Source organism: Populus euphratica, unplaced genomic scaffold (genome assembly GCF_000495115.2).
Source record: "Populus euphratica unplaced genomic scaffold, PopEup_1.0 scaffold516.1, whole genome shotgun sequence".
In the NCBI taxonomy this organism is placed as follows: domain Eukaryota; kingdom Viridiplantae; phylum Streptophyta; class Magnoliopsida; order Malpighiales; family Salicaceae; genus Populus; species Populus euphratica.
In genome coordinates, this window is record NW_011500309.1 from 45,299 (window position 1) to 61,264 (window position 15,966).

The 15,966-nt window shown below is 33.7% G+C and overlaps 1 protein-coding gene across 1 annotated transcript; it reads right to left on the reverse strand.

The window, feature by feature from the left end:
* Positions 1-1,868: 1,868 nt before the first annotated feature.
* Positions 1,869-13,800, reverse strand: ULP1D (UB-like protease 1D). The gene is made up of 14 exons (XM_011009687.1): positions 13,148-13,800; positions 12,994-13,036; positions 12,811-12,899; positions 12,438-12,709; positions 11,931-11,979; positions 10,400-10,476; positions 10,270-10,302; positions 10,075-10,170; positions 7,722-7,824; positions 7,055-7,152; positions 5,308-5,430; positions 4,815-4,929; positions 2,540-2,647; positions 1,869-2,456 (listed from the first exon to the last, which is right to left on the reverse strand). The coding sequence occupies exons 1-14, from the start codon at positions 13,466-13,468 to the stop codon at positions 2,313-2,315; spliced, it is 1,671 nt and encodes a 556-aa protein (XP_011007989.1). The 5' UTR covers positions 13,469-13,800; the 3' UTR covers positions 1,869-2,312.
* Between the last annotated feature and the right edge of the window lie 2,166 nt (positions 13,801-15,966).

The following is a 15,966-nucleotide window of genomic DNA, read 5'->3' on the forward strand; positions in this document are numbered from 1 at the left end:
GTCTGCATTCTATAAGTGTAGCACAGGACAGTAGAACTCTTATAATTTTGTTTGCAATTTTTTCTTTACAATCTTTTGTTTTCATAAATTAGAGGCTGGAAGCTAATCAATGACTGGTGTTTCAAAATCTTTCGATGTTGCCTGTTGTAATATCATTCTTGGATTACACTTTTGAACTAAGCCATGTTTTGTCAGAATAGAGATAAAAAAAGCTGACGAAGAATTCTATACGTGATCATCACATCAGTCTTTTTTGTGAAGATAGGAATGTGAGGGTGTATGCTAAGAAACCCGAGCTGGCTTGTAACAAACATTACGATGTTTTTAAATCATTAATTTATTTTGCATTTGCTGTCTTCTGATAAATCAATGCATGGACATCATCATACAGGTGAAAACAGTTTCTGAGGCTTTTGAAAATTTTCAGCTGAAGACATATGGAATGAAAGCACATGACATGCAACTCCTGATAGGAAAAGGAATCGCCAGAGGTTAGAAGAGCTGTACTGAGAAGAATCAACCAAGGCTGTTGTGATTGCTGCTGTAGCGTCCTTCTCCACTGTGCTTTTATTATTTTGGAACTTGTACGTACTTTTTCCAAATGGAAAAAAGGAAACTAGCACAGAAACAAACACGCATGATAGAGAGTTTCATTAGCAAGTGTATAAATTCACATTGCTTGCCTCCCTATATCTGTATTTACTTTGATACTCCTGCACAATATGTGAATATTCTATCATACTCTGACCTGTTGGTGGTTGATGATGATGGTGGTGATTTCCACTAATGAAATATTTTTTACATTTCAATAATTTGGAATAGGTTTTTTCTTGTCATTTTTTTAACATTGATTTTAGTTTCCATTAGGGTGTTTATATATATATATATATAATTTTTTTTACCTGGTGATTGTATTTTCTGAAAGCAAGCAACGAAGGCATCGCAAAGTTAATTAAGAACTTGCAGCTGGCTAGGTAACTTGACGAGATGCAGAGGATACTTAAGCAGGTTACATCTGAGTTTTGGTTTTAGTGGAAATTCTCTGGTTCTTTAGATGATAGTCTTAGAGCTATTCTTATGAATTTGCATATGCTTCAAGGGTTCGTGGGCAAGTTGCTGATGTAAAACATTTTATTGATTGGTCTCTGAAATTGTCTATGACATGAACTTTTCCTTTCACATTTGACGCAGGCCACAAAATTCAGTTGCAGATTGCTCGGAAGAAAACTTTGGGCTGGCGTTTTTGTTTTGAATTTGTGGCTTGGCAATCCTGTTGATTGATGGACTTGTCTCCCTTCCTAAGTGTAGATTAGAGTTCCATGTAGTTGCAGATATATTGCACTTTGGCTTTGGGATATGCCTTATTCATATGCAGGCATTAGCGAAGATAACCATGCATGCGTCTGTCCGGCCGGCCTTGTGATATTAAACATGTGCCGTCATCCTCTCCTGCATAGCTCGAGGCATGAATCTCGACATCCAAAGTCAGGCGCGACAATCTCTCCCAGAACGTGAAAAGTTTCGTGCCATTTATTCAGGCGGACCTGGCATAACCTGACATTTTGTTACAGTTTAGCTACTACTACAGAATCAGTAATCTCTAGCATTTGATTATTGCCTAAAGGTATGTCCTTCAGTTTTACATCTTGGAGCATGAATTCAGGTAGTAAATTAAAAACAAATCATCAAATCCACCCCAGCAGGCTACGACAGCATCTATTCCCTACTCCACTCATCACATTCAACTCAGACTCTTGGAGCATGAATTCAGGTAGTAAATTAAAACCGAATCATCCAATCCACCCCAGCAGGCTACAACAGCATCATCTATTCCCTACTCCATCACATTCAACTCAAGATTGAAGTGGTTGCGCATTGAAACTAAAACCTGCATTTCCATCAAGCTCAAAAGCCCATATCATTGTATTCTTTTCTAATTTCATATTGTTTGCATGCAAGGCAATGCATTGGCATCCAGTGGCGTTTAACTAATTACAAGTCTAAAAAGGCAAACAAAACAAAAAGAGCCGCAAAGGATGTTAGGCGGACACTGCACCACCATCAAAAAGAAGGCAGCACCATTCAAATCCCTTCTCCTTCTGTACATTTGGTAAATCAATTAAACAGGGATACAAACTGGTAACTGATCAGTGGTAAACAACCAAGACACGTTACCTATTTCACTTTCTTTGAACCAAATTACCCCGGCTATACACGAACATCTTTTGCATGCGTAATGTAGCATTCAAAAAGCAAACCATGGGTGGATAAACCACCCAATCTTGAAAAACAGCATCATATGAACCCCAAATTTAGGGAGGATCCCCACCTGAAGATGAAGAAGATTCTGAAATATGACCGCTCTTAAACGCATTTTGGAACTCATCCATAAGTATAGTCCTGATTTTCTTTCTTAAATCAGAGGCTTCTTCAGGTCTGAACCACTTCTTGCCAAACTGAATCGTAACAAATATTGAATCAAGGAGTTAAAACTACATTGTTGAAATTATTCATTCAAGTCTGGGTTGGGAGGAATTACCATTGCCAGATCTCTCTTTTTCAGCCTCTCAGGAGCCTCTTGAATGAAGCGCTCCATGAAGAAAAGTACAAAGAGGCCACAATCATAGTCATTTTTCTGCTGGGGCACCTGGTAGGAAATTTAGTAATGGGATGTAGTGAGGTGAAGTTCAAACCAACCATTAAAGAATTGAGAGAAGGAAAAATGTGTCAACTTCATTAATGGAGCTCCAAATTCACACATTCAATTGAATAAAAAGAAGAAGAAAAAACTACCACATATCCGTGAGACAATTGAGGAGTAAAAGGCCAACAATTTTCGGGAACTAAATCACCAATCACCCACCCACGCCAAGCAGGTAAAAGTTCATAGATGTTTTACATTTTTTCAAGAAGAAAATCATTGTATGGAAAGAATGTAAAACCATTGGAGAAACAGTAAATACAGTTCTCCAACAACACCAACCTCAGCCAAAAACACTTTTTATAAAACAACTTTTTTCAAACCACAACCACAACAGCTACAACAATACCAAACACATCTGATAGCTAAGCAGACGCCACCCCAAGATCTTGGAGCAAAACATCATAACAATGCAAGAAAAAATTTCTACTCAGCAATATTTGTCTCAATGGTTGATGATATCAAAATTCCAGATATTCCTGTTCTGTCCAAATGCATGCGAAACATTGCACAACATCAGACTTCAAAGATTCTTACAATCCTTTCTACATAGAAACAAAGCCTGTCCCACTCCACAGAACAATGTTGAAAAAGATAGGTACGACTTTTCATCACCAATAACATTTGAAGGACATAAGGGAAAAAAAGCTTCCCTAGACGTCCTAATTAAATCATTAGGGTTAATAAGGACTATAGTCAAAACAAACGCCTCAACTTTGAAAATCATCCTAGCTTTCCAAACGTGATTAGCAAGAGAGAACAAAAACACACATGATCCAGGTTGGTATAGGCGTCAAGGAAAGATTTGCACAAAAACAAAATCCACAACCTTCAGAAACCACACTCTACAATCAAGCCTAGCAGAGAAGATACAGATGTTAAGGATATAGGCTGTTTGGAACCCTTGGAATTGAATTCAATTCCAAAGGTTAAATCAATTTCTGTATTTGAAACCCTTATGAGGGCACTAGAATTCAAATCATAAGAAAAAGGCAAAAGCAAATCAGAGGGGAGAATAATATTCATCAACAATGAAAATAACATTCCAAAAATATTCATCTACACCTATTTCTTCAAATGATTTGCTACCCTCCTCTTCTTTTGTTATGTTCTCTTGATAGATTATTATGAGAACTAATGTGTTTGTTGTGGTCCTTGTGGGCGCTAATCATATGGTAACTGAATAGATAATTTGTTTTTTGTTTTAAATAGCGATGTCATTCAAATTAAATAATAATAAAGTACAAATCAATTATTATTCTCTAATTAAATTATGACTTCCAGATTTAGAAAAATTCTTGACAATATCAACAATATAATTTAATTTAGTCTCTTAAATAACAATTCGTCCTTTTAATGATACAAATAACAAAGAAAACTCTTTGAAAAACTTAATTTAGCTTTCTTTTATGGAAACATGTTGTGTTTTATGCACACAACAAGCGAATGGGTCATGCTATTAGGCTCGTTGATCTAAGAATTAAAAAATGTTGATCACTGTTAATTAATCTCTTCTATATAGCTCAAAACAATCACCAAACTTTTACTAAAAAGAAGAAAAACCATGATGAGAAACAATAATAAATAGTCGATAAACAATTATATAAATCTAAATACAAGATATAAATTTATCGATAAAAATATAAAATAACAGAATTAAGGGCAAAATAAATATAAGTCTTTGTAACATTTTTTTTTTTAATTCAAAGCAAAATTATCAAGATTGTTAATTCAATTCATTTCCATGTGTATTCCAAACAGTATAATTGAATTCAATTATGTGATTTAGTATTTTATTCCAAACATAACAATTGTAATAGATTATCAATTGAATTCAAATTGCATGTGGAATTGAATTCAATTCCACATGTGATTTGGTTCCAAACAAGTTGTATATGCAGCCAAAGGTCTTGAGGTTCTCTCATTAAGATTCAAAGAAAAAGAAAGATCCAATTAACATTACCCCCTCCATTATGCAAGCTGGGGAGACTGTACAAATGGGAAAAAGTTTTAAGGAATACCCATGGTCATATTAAGGCATAAATACCATTCAAGAGAAATGACCATGACATGACACAACACAACACTTGGGGCATTTTCTATATAAACTCACCGCAATGATTTTGTCCTCAATTCTACGATCTAGATGTTTCCATATTCTATCTGGAATTGGAAAATCTGTAGGAACAACTTCTTGATTCATATACCTCCATTCTTCTTTCAAATAACTGCAGCACACAAGCAACACCATTCATTAGGATTTGAATTTACAGCATTCTAACAAGGCATTACAACGAAGCTTTAATTTATAGTTCTCTCCCATTATCGTAATAGTTCCCAATGCTTCTCACATGCTCAACCTTTGAACATAGAAAAATGAAGTAATTCCCACTATAATTTTCTGCAGCTACAGTTCAAAGGTACTTCTTTCTCAATAATGATTATCAAAAAGAATTTTAAGTTCACAACAACACTATTAGTCCCTTTCCTGAACAAACCCAATAAAAAAGGCATTCATAGGGACAAGGTACAAACTGTTACATGACTTCAGCAAGAGGTTAGTTATGAAAACAACTCTACTGCTCGGAAGGACTTTCCTATCTCACCTTTTAATGTTAGAAAATACTGTACTGCTACGATGAAATCCCAATGAATCTAAATGAAGAATAATTGGTCCTGATTCATCTTTCTTATCCGGGAAACATATAATCACCAAGCTCCAATGAAGACTGGATACATGAAAGACAACAAAAATATGTGAAACAGGTGAGACATGATTTTTACCAGATGAGACAAAAGGCAGGGAGAAGATGGCATCTCTTTGGTTGGGCACTAGGCACCAACCACTGACATGAGACAGCACTATAATAATACTGAACACTGGTACATACTTTTTGCTGTTATTTCATAATAAAAGACACTGATACACATTTCACATGAGCAAGCATGTTCACAAATATGCATGGGTACAGTGCATACAAAGATCAGCCATTATCTAGTCCAGTGGCAGCGATACAGGTTATCAATCATAAGAGCAATAGGTTCGAGTCTGCAAAGTGGCAACTTCATATGAAAATGGCACAACATAAAAGAAAAAAAAATGTTCATAACCTGTTTATCCTGCCTGGATCCTCCTATGCTGGAGGGAGAGGCATCGCTGGCTAATGACCTTAAACAAATGCATTCAGTCTCAACTACTCATGTATAAGATGACTCCTATTGTGCCAATATCCAATTCCTTTTCTAGTCAACATTTATCCATATTTTCTTTTGTTGTTTTTTGTTTTGGTTGAAGGAGCAAACCATCCCAATAAAAAGGTGGCCAGTGTTCATCGCCAGATTATTCCAATCTATCATTTTAGAATGTTACACATCAAACCAATAAAGATAGAAATAAAATAGTCCGTTCTTTTTTACTATCTCTGAACAGGCATAATAGCCAAAAAAACAAATTGAGAACTTCTCTAAGTTCCAAAGCCTCATGTATCATCAAGCCCATTAAACTCGATTAAGAAAATGTTAAATTATACAGGATACCTAACATTAGATTTCCCAAGGATAAAATAACTACCATCAAATGGGGTGGATATTGGTGCCTTTTCTTATCTTCCTTCTTCATTGTTCTTTTATATTTCCTAACAATACAATTACTACCATCATACGGGGTGGATATTGGTGCCTTTTTGTCTTCCTTCATTTTTGTGTGGTGGTTCGTTTTCTTTTCTTCCTTTTTTTCTTTATCCTTTATGGTCTTTCAAAGTTCTCAACTTGGCATAAATGCCTTCCCTTTCAGCCAACTTAACGAAATAATACTATGGCATAACATAACAAAAATACCAAATAAATGCATTACAAAACCATATTCTAATAGATATAATGGAAAAGATGCTGATTCATCTAGGCACTCTTTTAAGCACCTCTAGACCTGGCCTTAAAGGCATTTTGGCGTGGTGCCTTGCACCTAACACCCAAGGGGGCCCTAACAGCATTAATTAAAGAATTTTAAATCCTTCAACTGGATGGTCAAGCAACTATAGTCCCATGGGTTTAGATTAATGGATGCAGTTGTGGTGCATATCTCAGGTTTGAATCCTTGCCTGAATAGTTTGAATTTACCAGTGTGGGAATGAGGAGCTTCTCCACTCACATGGAGTTCTCTAGTAACCGCAAGAAACCCTCTCATAAAAAGCCAGTTAACTACTGACTAGACTAATTTCAATCTTACAAATAAGAAAAAAAATATGAGCAATAATCTAGCAATCACAGCCTGCATTTCTCCTTATAAGCAGCAATATACAATCAGAAATAAGGGAAGAGTTGAGAAAGCAGTTAAAATTAACATAGATAACTTACTCATCGTGTATGGGAATAAGTATGTAAGCCTTTTCAAATATATTGACACCTTTCCACCACCTTCTGAACTTGACAAAAAATGATTCCTTGTCACTCCCCTGCATAAAAAAGGGAAGATGAGTTATGAATGAGTGAATGGAGACGGTGCAGGCATAATTGTGCATTCAACTATAAAACATTTCGAAGCAAAAACTTCAAGAAATTACCAAATATAACCAACGTTTTCAAGGAATTTTTTTATTTTAAGAAAACAAGGTGTTTTTAATCAAGTCAATTCTTAAACCACCACCACTAAAACAATATTGAATTCCCGCGTCACACATGTAGGTATTTATTTTAATTCCTGATTTTTCTCAAGATAAAAATCATGGGAAAAATCTTACACTAATAAAGCTGAGCTGACTCGGTCAAGATCCATCAAATCATTTTCAAATTACTTTCACATAAAAATTGCAAAGTTTAATATAAAAGCAATGACATTGCCAATATTTTTTACAGGTACTTAGCTCTTCTAGTTCAGGCATTCAAAATCTCTAGTAAAAAATAGCTTTCAAATGTCAGATCTATGAATGTATGTTCTGATGAATTAAATAATGTCACTTAAAAAAGACAAGAAAGCTGGCATATTTCCTTCTTTTATTAGTTAAACACCAACCAAGAAAACTACCTTATATGATATGGCCTGTTCCAGCTTCTTGTAAAAGAATGTGTTAAAAAAGTGATAATCACATGTCGCCTTATTTGCTGGAGATGCTTGCAGACGTATATATCTAAACAAGAAAAGCAGTAAATAACTAAAAAGAGAAATTTAAGACTGTCACTTAAAATCTGCAAAGAAAAACCTAGAACATCCCCAAAAATAGGGCATTCTGAGCATATACACAACAAGATTTGGAAAAAGCATTACATTTTCAAATTACAAAAAAGAAGTGTAAGGAATGAATGCTAGTATTTCTACCACTCTATTACACTAATAATAGCCAATAGTATCTCATGTTTCAAAATTTAATAATTTATTCTTCAAATAGAAAACTCTCCTTCAATGTATAATGAACTGAAAATCATTCCTGTTAAGAAATAATATGCAACTCCAGATACAAGATACAAACACCCGCTTTAGGAATGCAGTTCCAGTCTCTTTAACCTCATGGTACCCAGTTTAGGCAACAAATAGGCAGACAAGCTTGCAAGGTGGTCAGGCACAAACTCATATGAAGACTCATGAGAAAAATAATCCACCCAATCCCCAACTTTGGAGATCAGTAAAAGAACAAGCTGAAGTCAAGGACCTATAACACTGAGCTTACTGCTTGCCAACCTGAAAATGTACTTCATAGAATACTCCTAAGGAATTGCTGATTTGCTGGTGAATCCAATGTCCTGCATATAGATGTTTTATGGGGGACTCTCTTCACCCTAGACTGCATCATTTTGCACAAGTTTATCATTGGACTTCTGTCCCATCTACATTGTTTGGACTTTGCAGCACATTGTTTGGTACGTTTGGATCTAGGTGTTGCAACTGTCATGTTTTAAATTTTAGGATAGGAGCTTGACATAAAACGTCCAAATTTTGGAACGGATACACTTAATTCCTATAAATAAGCATCTTCTCCCTTCAGATGTTTTCCAGCTGAAATCTAATAAAAAACTAAACAAGTTACTGATGCAGTGTAAGGCAGACTGGTCCCTTAGGGAACTCATAATTTACAATATTTTGTATCACAAAGGATTTTAATTAGCACACTGTTTTATTTTGTTAGTGGTTTTCTTCCTATTTTGGTTCCAAAGTTATCAGATTTGTGGACATTTGGGTCACTGTGGTAGGAACATGATTCGCACGTGTGCATTCATGATATGTAGGGCAGTTAGTATGCTAATTTGGATAGGGGTACATTTTAGAAACCTTTTTGGGTCATTATTAAATATTAATATTATTAGGCATCTATTATATAAAAATAGCAATATTGGCGAATGAAAGAAAATATTGTTGGTTGAAGATTTTTCAAATAACAGAAAATAAAAAATCTAGTTCCAAATAGAATTAAAAATAGGCCTAAACAGAATTGTACACTAGGCTAAATTTTAACTTAAAAACCTGGCCTACAGGAGGTCCAATTCCAACACTTGGCATTTTATAAAAGTCAATTGCACATTTATTATTATCAGTCTCTTGCCTCTCTTCATCGCATCTCTCTTGGCCTTTTCACCGCATCTCTTCTCTCTTCCTTTCTCTCCTTAAAACAACTGAAAAGCCTTGCTTCTCTCTCTTTTTTTCCTTCCATGTTTAATTTGAAAACGCTAAGAGAATAGTACACCAATTTCAGCAATCCAGGTTGAGTGCCTCCACAACTGATTATTCAATGTACTGAGATCTGCAATCTGAATTGTGGTGCTGGGGGGGGGGTTGGCGCGGTAATTTCTTTGAGATATTGATTCTATGTTTTTGTGGACATCAAGACAAGAACAAGGTTCTTGTAAATTCAAGGGTTTGGTCTATTAATTTTTATGTTCTCTATACATTGCATTCTTTCACTCTCCTCACTAATATGTCAATCTGTATCAAAGACATTATTCAAAAGGAGAAAAAAGACTTATCACATATGGAATCTTTTATTATGTCAAGAAACACGACAAGCTCTGAGGGCTTTGCTCATACACTAATAAAAATAGCCAGTGAGCAGAGTTGGAGGTCATAACTCAGTGTGTGCCAAGTTTGCATTTTCATATTTTTCAGTGAGCCATACTAAGTGGTTGTCAAAGTTTCAAATAAATCCCTAATGACCAACTCCTTTTAAACTGCTCTCCTCAAAACAGCAGTACAGTTGAAACAACTACTCTAAGAAGAAGAAAGAAAACAAATAGATAGCATCAAACGATTCAATCAACAGCCTGAAATGCAGAAAACTCACTCACAAATTTTTCATGAACCCTAGATGTGCAGGGTTTAGGAGAATAATAAATTGAATAAATGCCCCAAATTATAAGATCAAAACTAAACAGTATGCTAGTAGAATTACCTGATGTAAAAGTTCATAATAGGAGATGTCAAAAAAGCTTCAGGGGCGAGGCAATCCATATCCTTGTAAGCAATTTCAACAGATGCTGGATCATCTCTGTGTCCGATAATCAAGAAGTCATCAGAAGATTATGTGTCGTCCCTGTTGCAAACTAATTTAAAATAGTTAAAGTTATCAGAAAAAAAATTGCTGTACCTTGATGGATAAGAGATCTTAGCATCCTTCATGCTACAAGTAACAGAGGGATCAAAATTACCATTAACAGCATAGTCAAAAGTTGAAACATGGGAAAATAGGAAAGAAAAACATTGGGAGTTTCAATTACTGTTCAGCCAATTCTTTTGCTAGCTCTGTTGTCCCTAGCTGAGGTTCATCTTCGTCTAGGACAACAACTGTCGGATCCTGTTTAAATAATGTTATCATGTATCCAATCAGCTGCTGAAGACAAAAATTCTTATTGTAGAACAGTGTAAACAGCGGGTTGCTATTCCATCAGATACACTTGGCTACATTTGAGCATAGCCAAATAAATTTCATGCACCAAAATAACTGGCCATTCTCAATGTCATGTCTCAACTCCCCATTTTCTATTAGCCTTGTATCTTTACTTCTGCTTGATACAGTTCAAAATAAAATTTTCCAGAGTTTTTTAATACAGCTTAAAACTACAGTAGTGAAGAATAAATTAACTAATTTTTGGGATTGTGGAAAGCACCATCAACAAACATGTGCTTGGGCATTCCGCACCCAATTTCAGTGAAACATCAACACTAACACAAACCACCCCTGATCATCAGTGCATGGGTATTTGCCCACATGAGTTATGACTCGATAAGAGAATATTCAAATAACTTTAAATTTTTATAATTTTCATGAGAAGATAGTGATGGTTTAAATACAAATAGAATTGAGTTCTAAAGCAGTTTCTTTATAGTTAAAATCCATTAAAACATATTATTTATGAAAGCTACCAAGATAGAACATAATGGTTACTGTAGCTCCAGCTGCTTTGATTAATCCTAGACCTCAGGTAAAGCTTCTTCAAAACATAAGTAGCTCCACATTCAGGTTCTCAGGCCATATACACAATCCCAGAACTAGGTCCCACTAATCAGATCTACCATTGTAAGATCAAATCTAGGAAATCAACGCAAACAAGCAATTTTAGTGTTCTGCCAAAACCACCAATTAACTTCTAGAAATATCAACAGTAGAATTCAAAGAAATTGCAATTCACACAACTCCATGACTTGCTACATGTTTTTCAATATATATATATATATATATATAAATCTGACTTAAGAGCACCAAAAGGGTGCAAAAAACAAAACAAAACAAAAACGTAGTTTACGAGAAAGAGAATAGACAAAAATTATAATAGAAAGATCATCCACAAAATATATTAGCGCCAAAAGAGTAGCATTTAACTAGCTATCTAAATAACAAAGAGAAAAATCTTTCACATCCCTCAAAAGCCCTCCTTTCATGACCAGATTGCAGATATTACAGGGGAAATTTCCTCTGCATGGGGTGGATATCAATCTGATGCAAACAAAGTGCTAGGCCAATAATTTGAGAATCTAGACAATCAATGCAGAGAAAAGTTTTAATAGCATTAATCACAGATCATTAGACATGACTCTACAAGTGACACTTCCAGTTAAAATATCATAGTCTAACCATTTCAATTACTAATCTTTTTTTTTTTTTTTTTTTGGTATAGCAAAGAAATGACACTATAATTATCACTATCACTCTGAACAACAAGCTTTTTCTTATGAACAATTACGTGTATAAAGCACACCATCAGTCATTTATCCGCAGGAGGAGGGGGGGGGGGGTTTCAAAAAACATACCTTCCTAGGCCTTGAACCATTTGAAGGCAGGACTCGGCAATCATCCTTCCTACCCAAAAAAATCAAATTAAAAATTAAACAATGCCCATGAAATATAACATGCATTTCTTCCATTCAACTCAACTGTTTGAGGCAATAAGGGCAGATGAAATTTATATACTCAAGGATTCATGTGAAGAGGCTACCAGGTTGAAAACCATGCCAAAATGCTAATATGGTATATCTTATATGACATTGATCTTAGATTAATTCTACACACAAACTCCAAGTGCAATTTGTATTTATTATGATTATTAGATCAGATCGCTTAAAATTTTGAAATCAAATAATATAAAAATCTTCACGAGCAAATATTCTTGAAATGTGTTTGGAAAACATCGTTTTTCGATGAGGTATGGTGTCCAATATTTTTATGGGTACGAAGAAAAAGCATTGTATGCATACAGCACACCTTAATATAAATACACAAATGACACAAGGATAACGCGATGAATGTAAAATGCTTACTTCTTGGAGGAATTGGTGGAGAAATTTTCGCTGTTGTGGTGTAAAAGATGAGCAGAAGAAGCTTTACCCTTTTGATCACCATTAGCAGGTCCACGTCTTTCTCCATTAAGAAAGACGCTGGTAGCACATTGAAAAGGCAACTGTCTTGATGATGACTGTATGTTCTGTTTTCTCTTTTTCCATGACCTTCCATTACTTCTCATATTTTGGCGATTACAGTGACCCAAGGTCGTCAATTCTTTATCGAAAGCATTACCTACCCTACAATCTGTCTGTTAAATAAATAGTTAGGTAACAGCAAAATATGCTATGCAAAGAAAGAAACCCCTAGATATGAATGAATGGCTTGAAAACATAAAGAAGAGCATTATACATTTTCTTCCATCTTTCTACTAAAAATAGTGGAAAATTGGGATTTTGAATTTTTTACTTGAGATGATGCATCCTTGTGTCCAAACCCATCTGAAGCACATACAAAACCCATTTTCAGATACCTTAATTTTTATTTTTATTTTCATAAACATTTAGGAGAGAAAATTGAAGTTAGCAATTCTACTTGAAGCTGTTGAGTTTCTGTGCTTCGCACATTCAGCAACATCCTGTCCAGTAAAAAAAATAGCAACCAATTCATGCGAGAATCAATTTTCAAGACTCAAAAATAAAAATCGAAGAGATTGATGGAAAACCCACTAAAACAATGGAAAACAGACCATTTGGGCAGGGCGACGATGTTTTCTTTGATCAAGCTCTTCTTCCATGGCCTTAATAGTAAATTGAAGCTTCTCTCCTTTGTCAGGCAATGTACGGCCTAACTTCACAACATGAATTTTGTTTCTCTCAATTTGTTCCTCCAGCTTCTTATCGGAGATTGAAGCAAAGTCCTCTCTTTGGCTCAGCGTGGGCTGTGGTTGCAGTTGTGGCGTGTTTTTCACGATCACTAATGGCGGTGGTTCGCCGTCGTCTCTGCCCATGATCACGTCCCAGTTTGAGTCCAGGTCCAGTGGTGTCTTCTTTGACTTCTCTTCCCCCATTCCATGCAATAAAAGTCTGTCTTTTTGTACAACAAATTTGGAGTTTATTTTTTAGGATTTAGGAAAGAGAAGGAGAGGGAGAAGTAATAAAATAAAAAATAAGACGAATGGCTTTAGATTATAAGAGCCGCGATTCTTCCACTCAGGGTCGCTCGAGGTGGTGCTGCTTGCTGCTACGGCTGAAATAATTGGGCTGAGTATTGGAATTTGGATACTATTGGGCTGTAGTTGTTAAACCTCATCGCGTCTGGAGTCTGAACAGCCAAGATCCCGGATTGCCGATTATACGGAACACATTTACTGATAGCAAATAAATAAACTAGTCTATTGATCCGTGCTCTGCTGCAAGTAAGCGGATTGATTTTCTTGAAGCCTCGTAATCTACCTTTTTAATTAATTTAAAGATTTTAATTAAATTGATTGATTTTATAGTTTTAAATATAATTTTAATTATTAATAAAAATATGATTTAGTTTTAAAAAAATTAAAATAATATTTTATATTTTTTAAAAATTATTGAAATAATAATAGATTGACTTGAATTCTATGAATTCATTAAATTTAATAATATTTTTAAATAAATTATTTTTAATTATATTTATAATTTATTTTTTAATTAATTTAATATTAAAAAATAAAATAAAAAAATATTAAAAATAATTAAATGACAAGAAAGAAAAGAGCATATCCACCAAATGGGTGAACTTGTTAAATCTATAAGTTAAGTAATCCGCCAAACTTATAAACCGAGTTATTGATTCTAGTGGGATTATAATTGGTTTTTAAAAAAATAATTTTTTATTTAATTATATAATAACAAAAATAAATGATTGCAAAATCAAAAATCAATATGCTGAAAATACTAACATTATACTCATAGACCTTTTCAATGAAACTAAAGTTTTCATAATATGATAAAAAAAATAACCAAAAAAAAGTTAAATTCAATAAAGAGAGAGATAGATAAAAGACACCACAACAAACTCATTTTGGGTTCATAATTTTTTTCTTAAAGAAAAAAATATAAATTAAAAAAATATTAACTAAGATATTTAATATCATAAAATAAACAATTTACTTGATTGTGTTTAATGAATTTGTTTATTCAAATTAAAATTGAAATAGAAATCAACAAACACATAAAATGTATTGGATAAAATAAAAAAATACTATATAAGACTGGATATATTAAAAATATCATAATAAATAAATATTTTTCATTTCTAAAAATAAATTTAATATATATAAAATATTAAAAAAACTACAAATAAATAATGCAAACCTTTTAAAAAATTAAACAAATTCAATATAATTAAAGACTAATCACTATTTAAAAAAGGATAAATAATTAAAAAAAATTACAGAGAAGTAAAATACAAAATTAAATATTATTTTAAAAAACATATATAAAAAGTTCTAAAAAAAGAGAAAAGCAAAGAATGGGCCAGGCCCAGCGTCTGGCCATTATTTAAAGGACTCGTGTGTAAGCTTGCAATGTCAGGCCTAGTTTAGTGGGCCTTTATGTAAGATAATAGAGTAGATGACATGTTGTTAGTTCCAAATCAATTTGAAAAAAAAATAACGTGTTATTTGGCATACCTAAATTTCAGTCACTATGATGACTAGAAAATCGAGGTGCTTGATTTTTATCCTCTAAAAACTTTTTTGTCATTTATTTTCAATTGAAAACATTTAGAAAGCACCTTCATAACCTTATTCAACCCATCCTTAAACCTTCAACAATGCAAAAAACAAATCCAAAACCAAGAAGCAACCTAGAACCCACTTTATTCCCTAGATTAGATGTAACATTCCCAAATTTATCTCCATAATCAGGATAAAATAATAATTTTATGTTAAAAATAAAAAACACGGTAATTTTTTCATACAGTTTTCACATAAAAATCTATCGGAATTTCAGTAAAGTCTTTCATAAACTAAGAGGTCCTAAGTTATTAACGTATAACTCATTTACACTTCTAATATCCCGCATCTCATTACTGAATCGCGACCCAATTATCATGGATCTTAATCCCACAAATATTATCATCATCTCAACCATAATATCTATAACATATATTGAACAACAAATATCATTATAGAGGGATAAATGACATAAACATGCATTCATGGAACATGGTTATATGAATTATAGAGTTTAGTTTATCTATTCATGTTTAAACATTAAGTATACAAATGTTTCAATATTTACAAAATACAAGATCATCCTCCCTAGATTACATAATAAAAAGTGAAACAAAGCTAAAATCGACTCATGTCATGCATGTGATGATTCTGAAACAAAACAAATATTATTAAGACATAAATATCTCAATAAACATAATAACACAAATACTTGATAATTTTAAAAGGTAAGCATGTATTCTGACACGACTAAAAGATTGATGTCTTCTCCCAAGTGCAGGAGTGTCGAAGTAATAAATAACCCGGAAAGACCGGGGTCGAACCACAGGGAGGTTAATTATACAAATTATAAA

Coding starts and splice junctions, on each gene's coding strand:
- ULP1D (XM_011009687.1), bottom strand. CDS start 13,468: ATGGGGGAAGAGAAGTCAAAGAAGACACCACTGGACCTGGACTCAAAC. Junction 11,980..12,437: donor TCCACCAATTCCTCCAAGAA/GTAAGCATTTTA, acceptor TTTTTTGGGTAG/GAAGGATGATTGCCGAGTCC. Junction 2,648..4,814: donor TTGAGGACAAAATCATTGCG/GTGAGTTTATAT, acceptor ATTTCCTACCAG/GTGCCCCAGCAGAAAAATGA.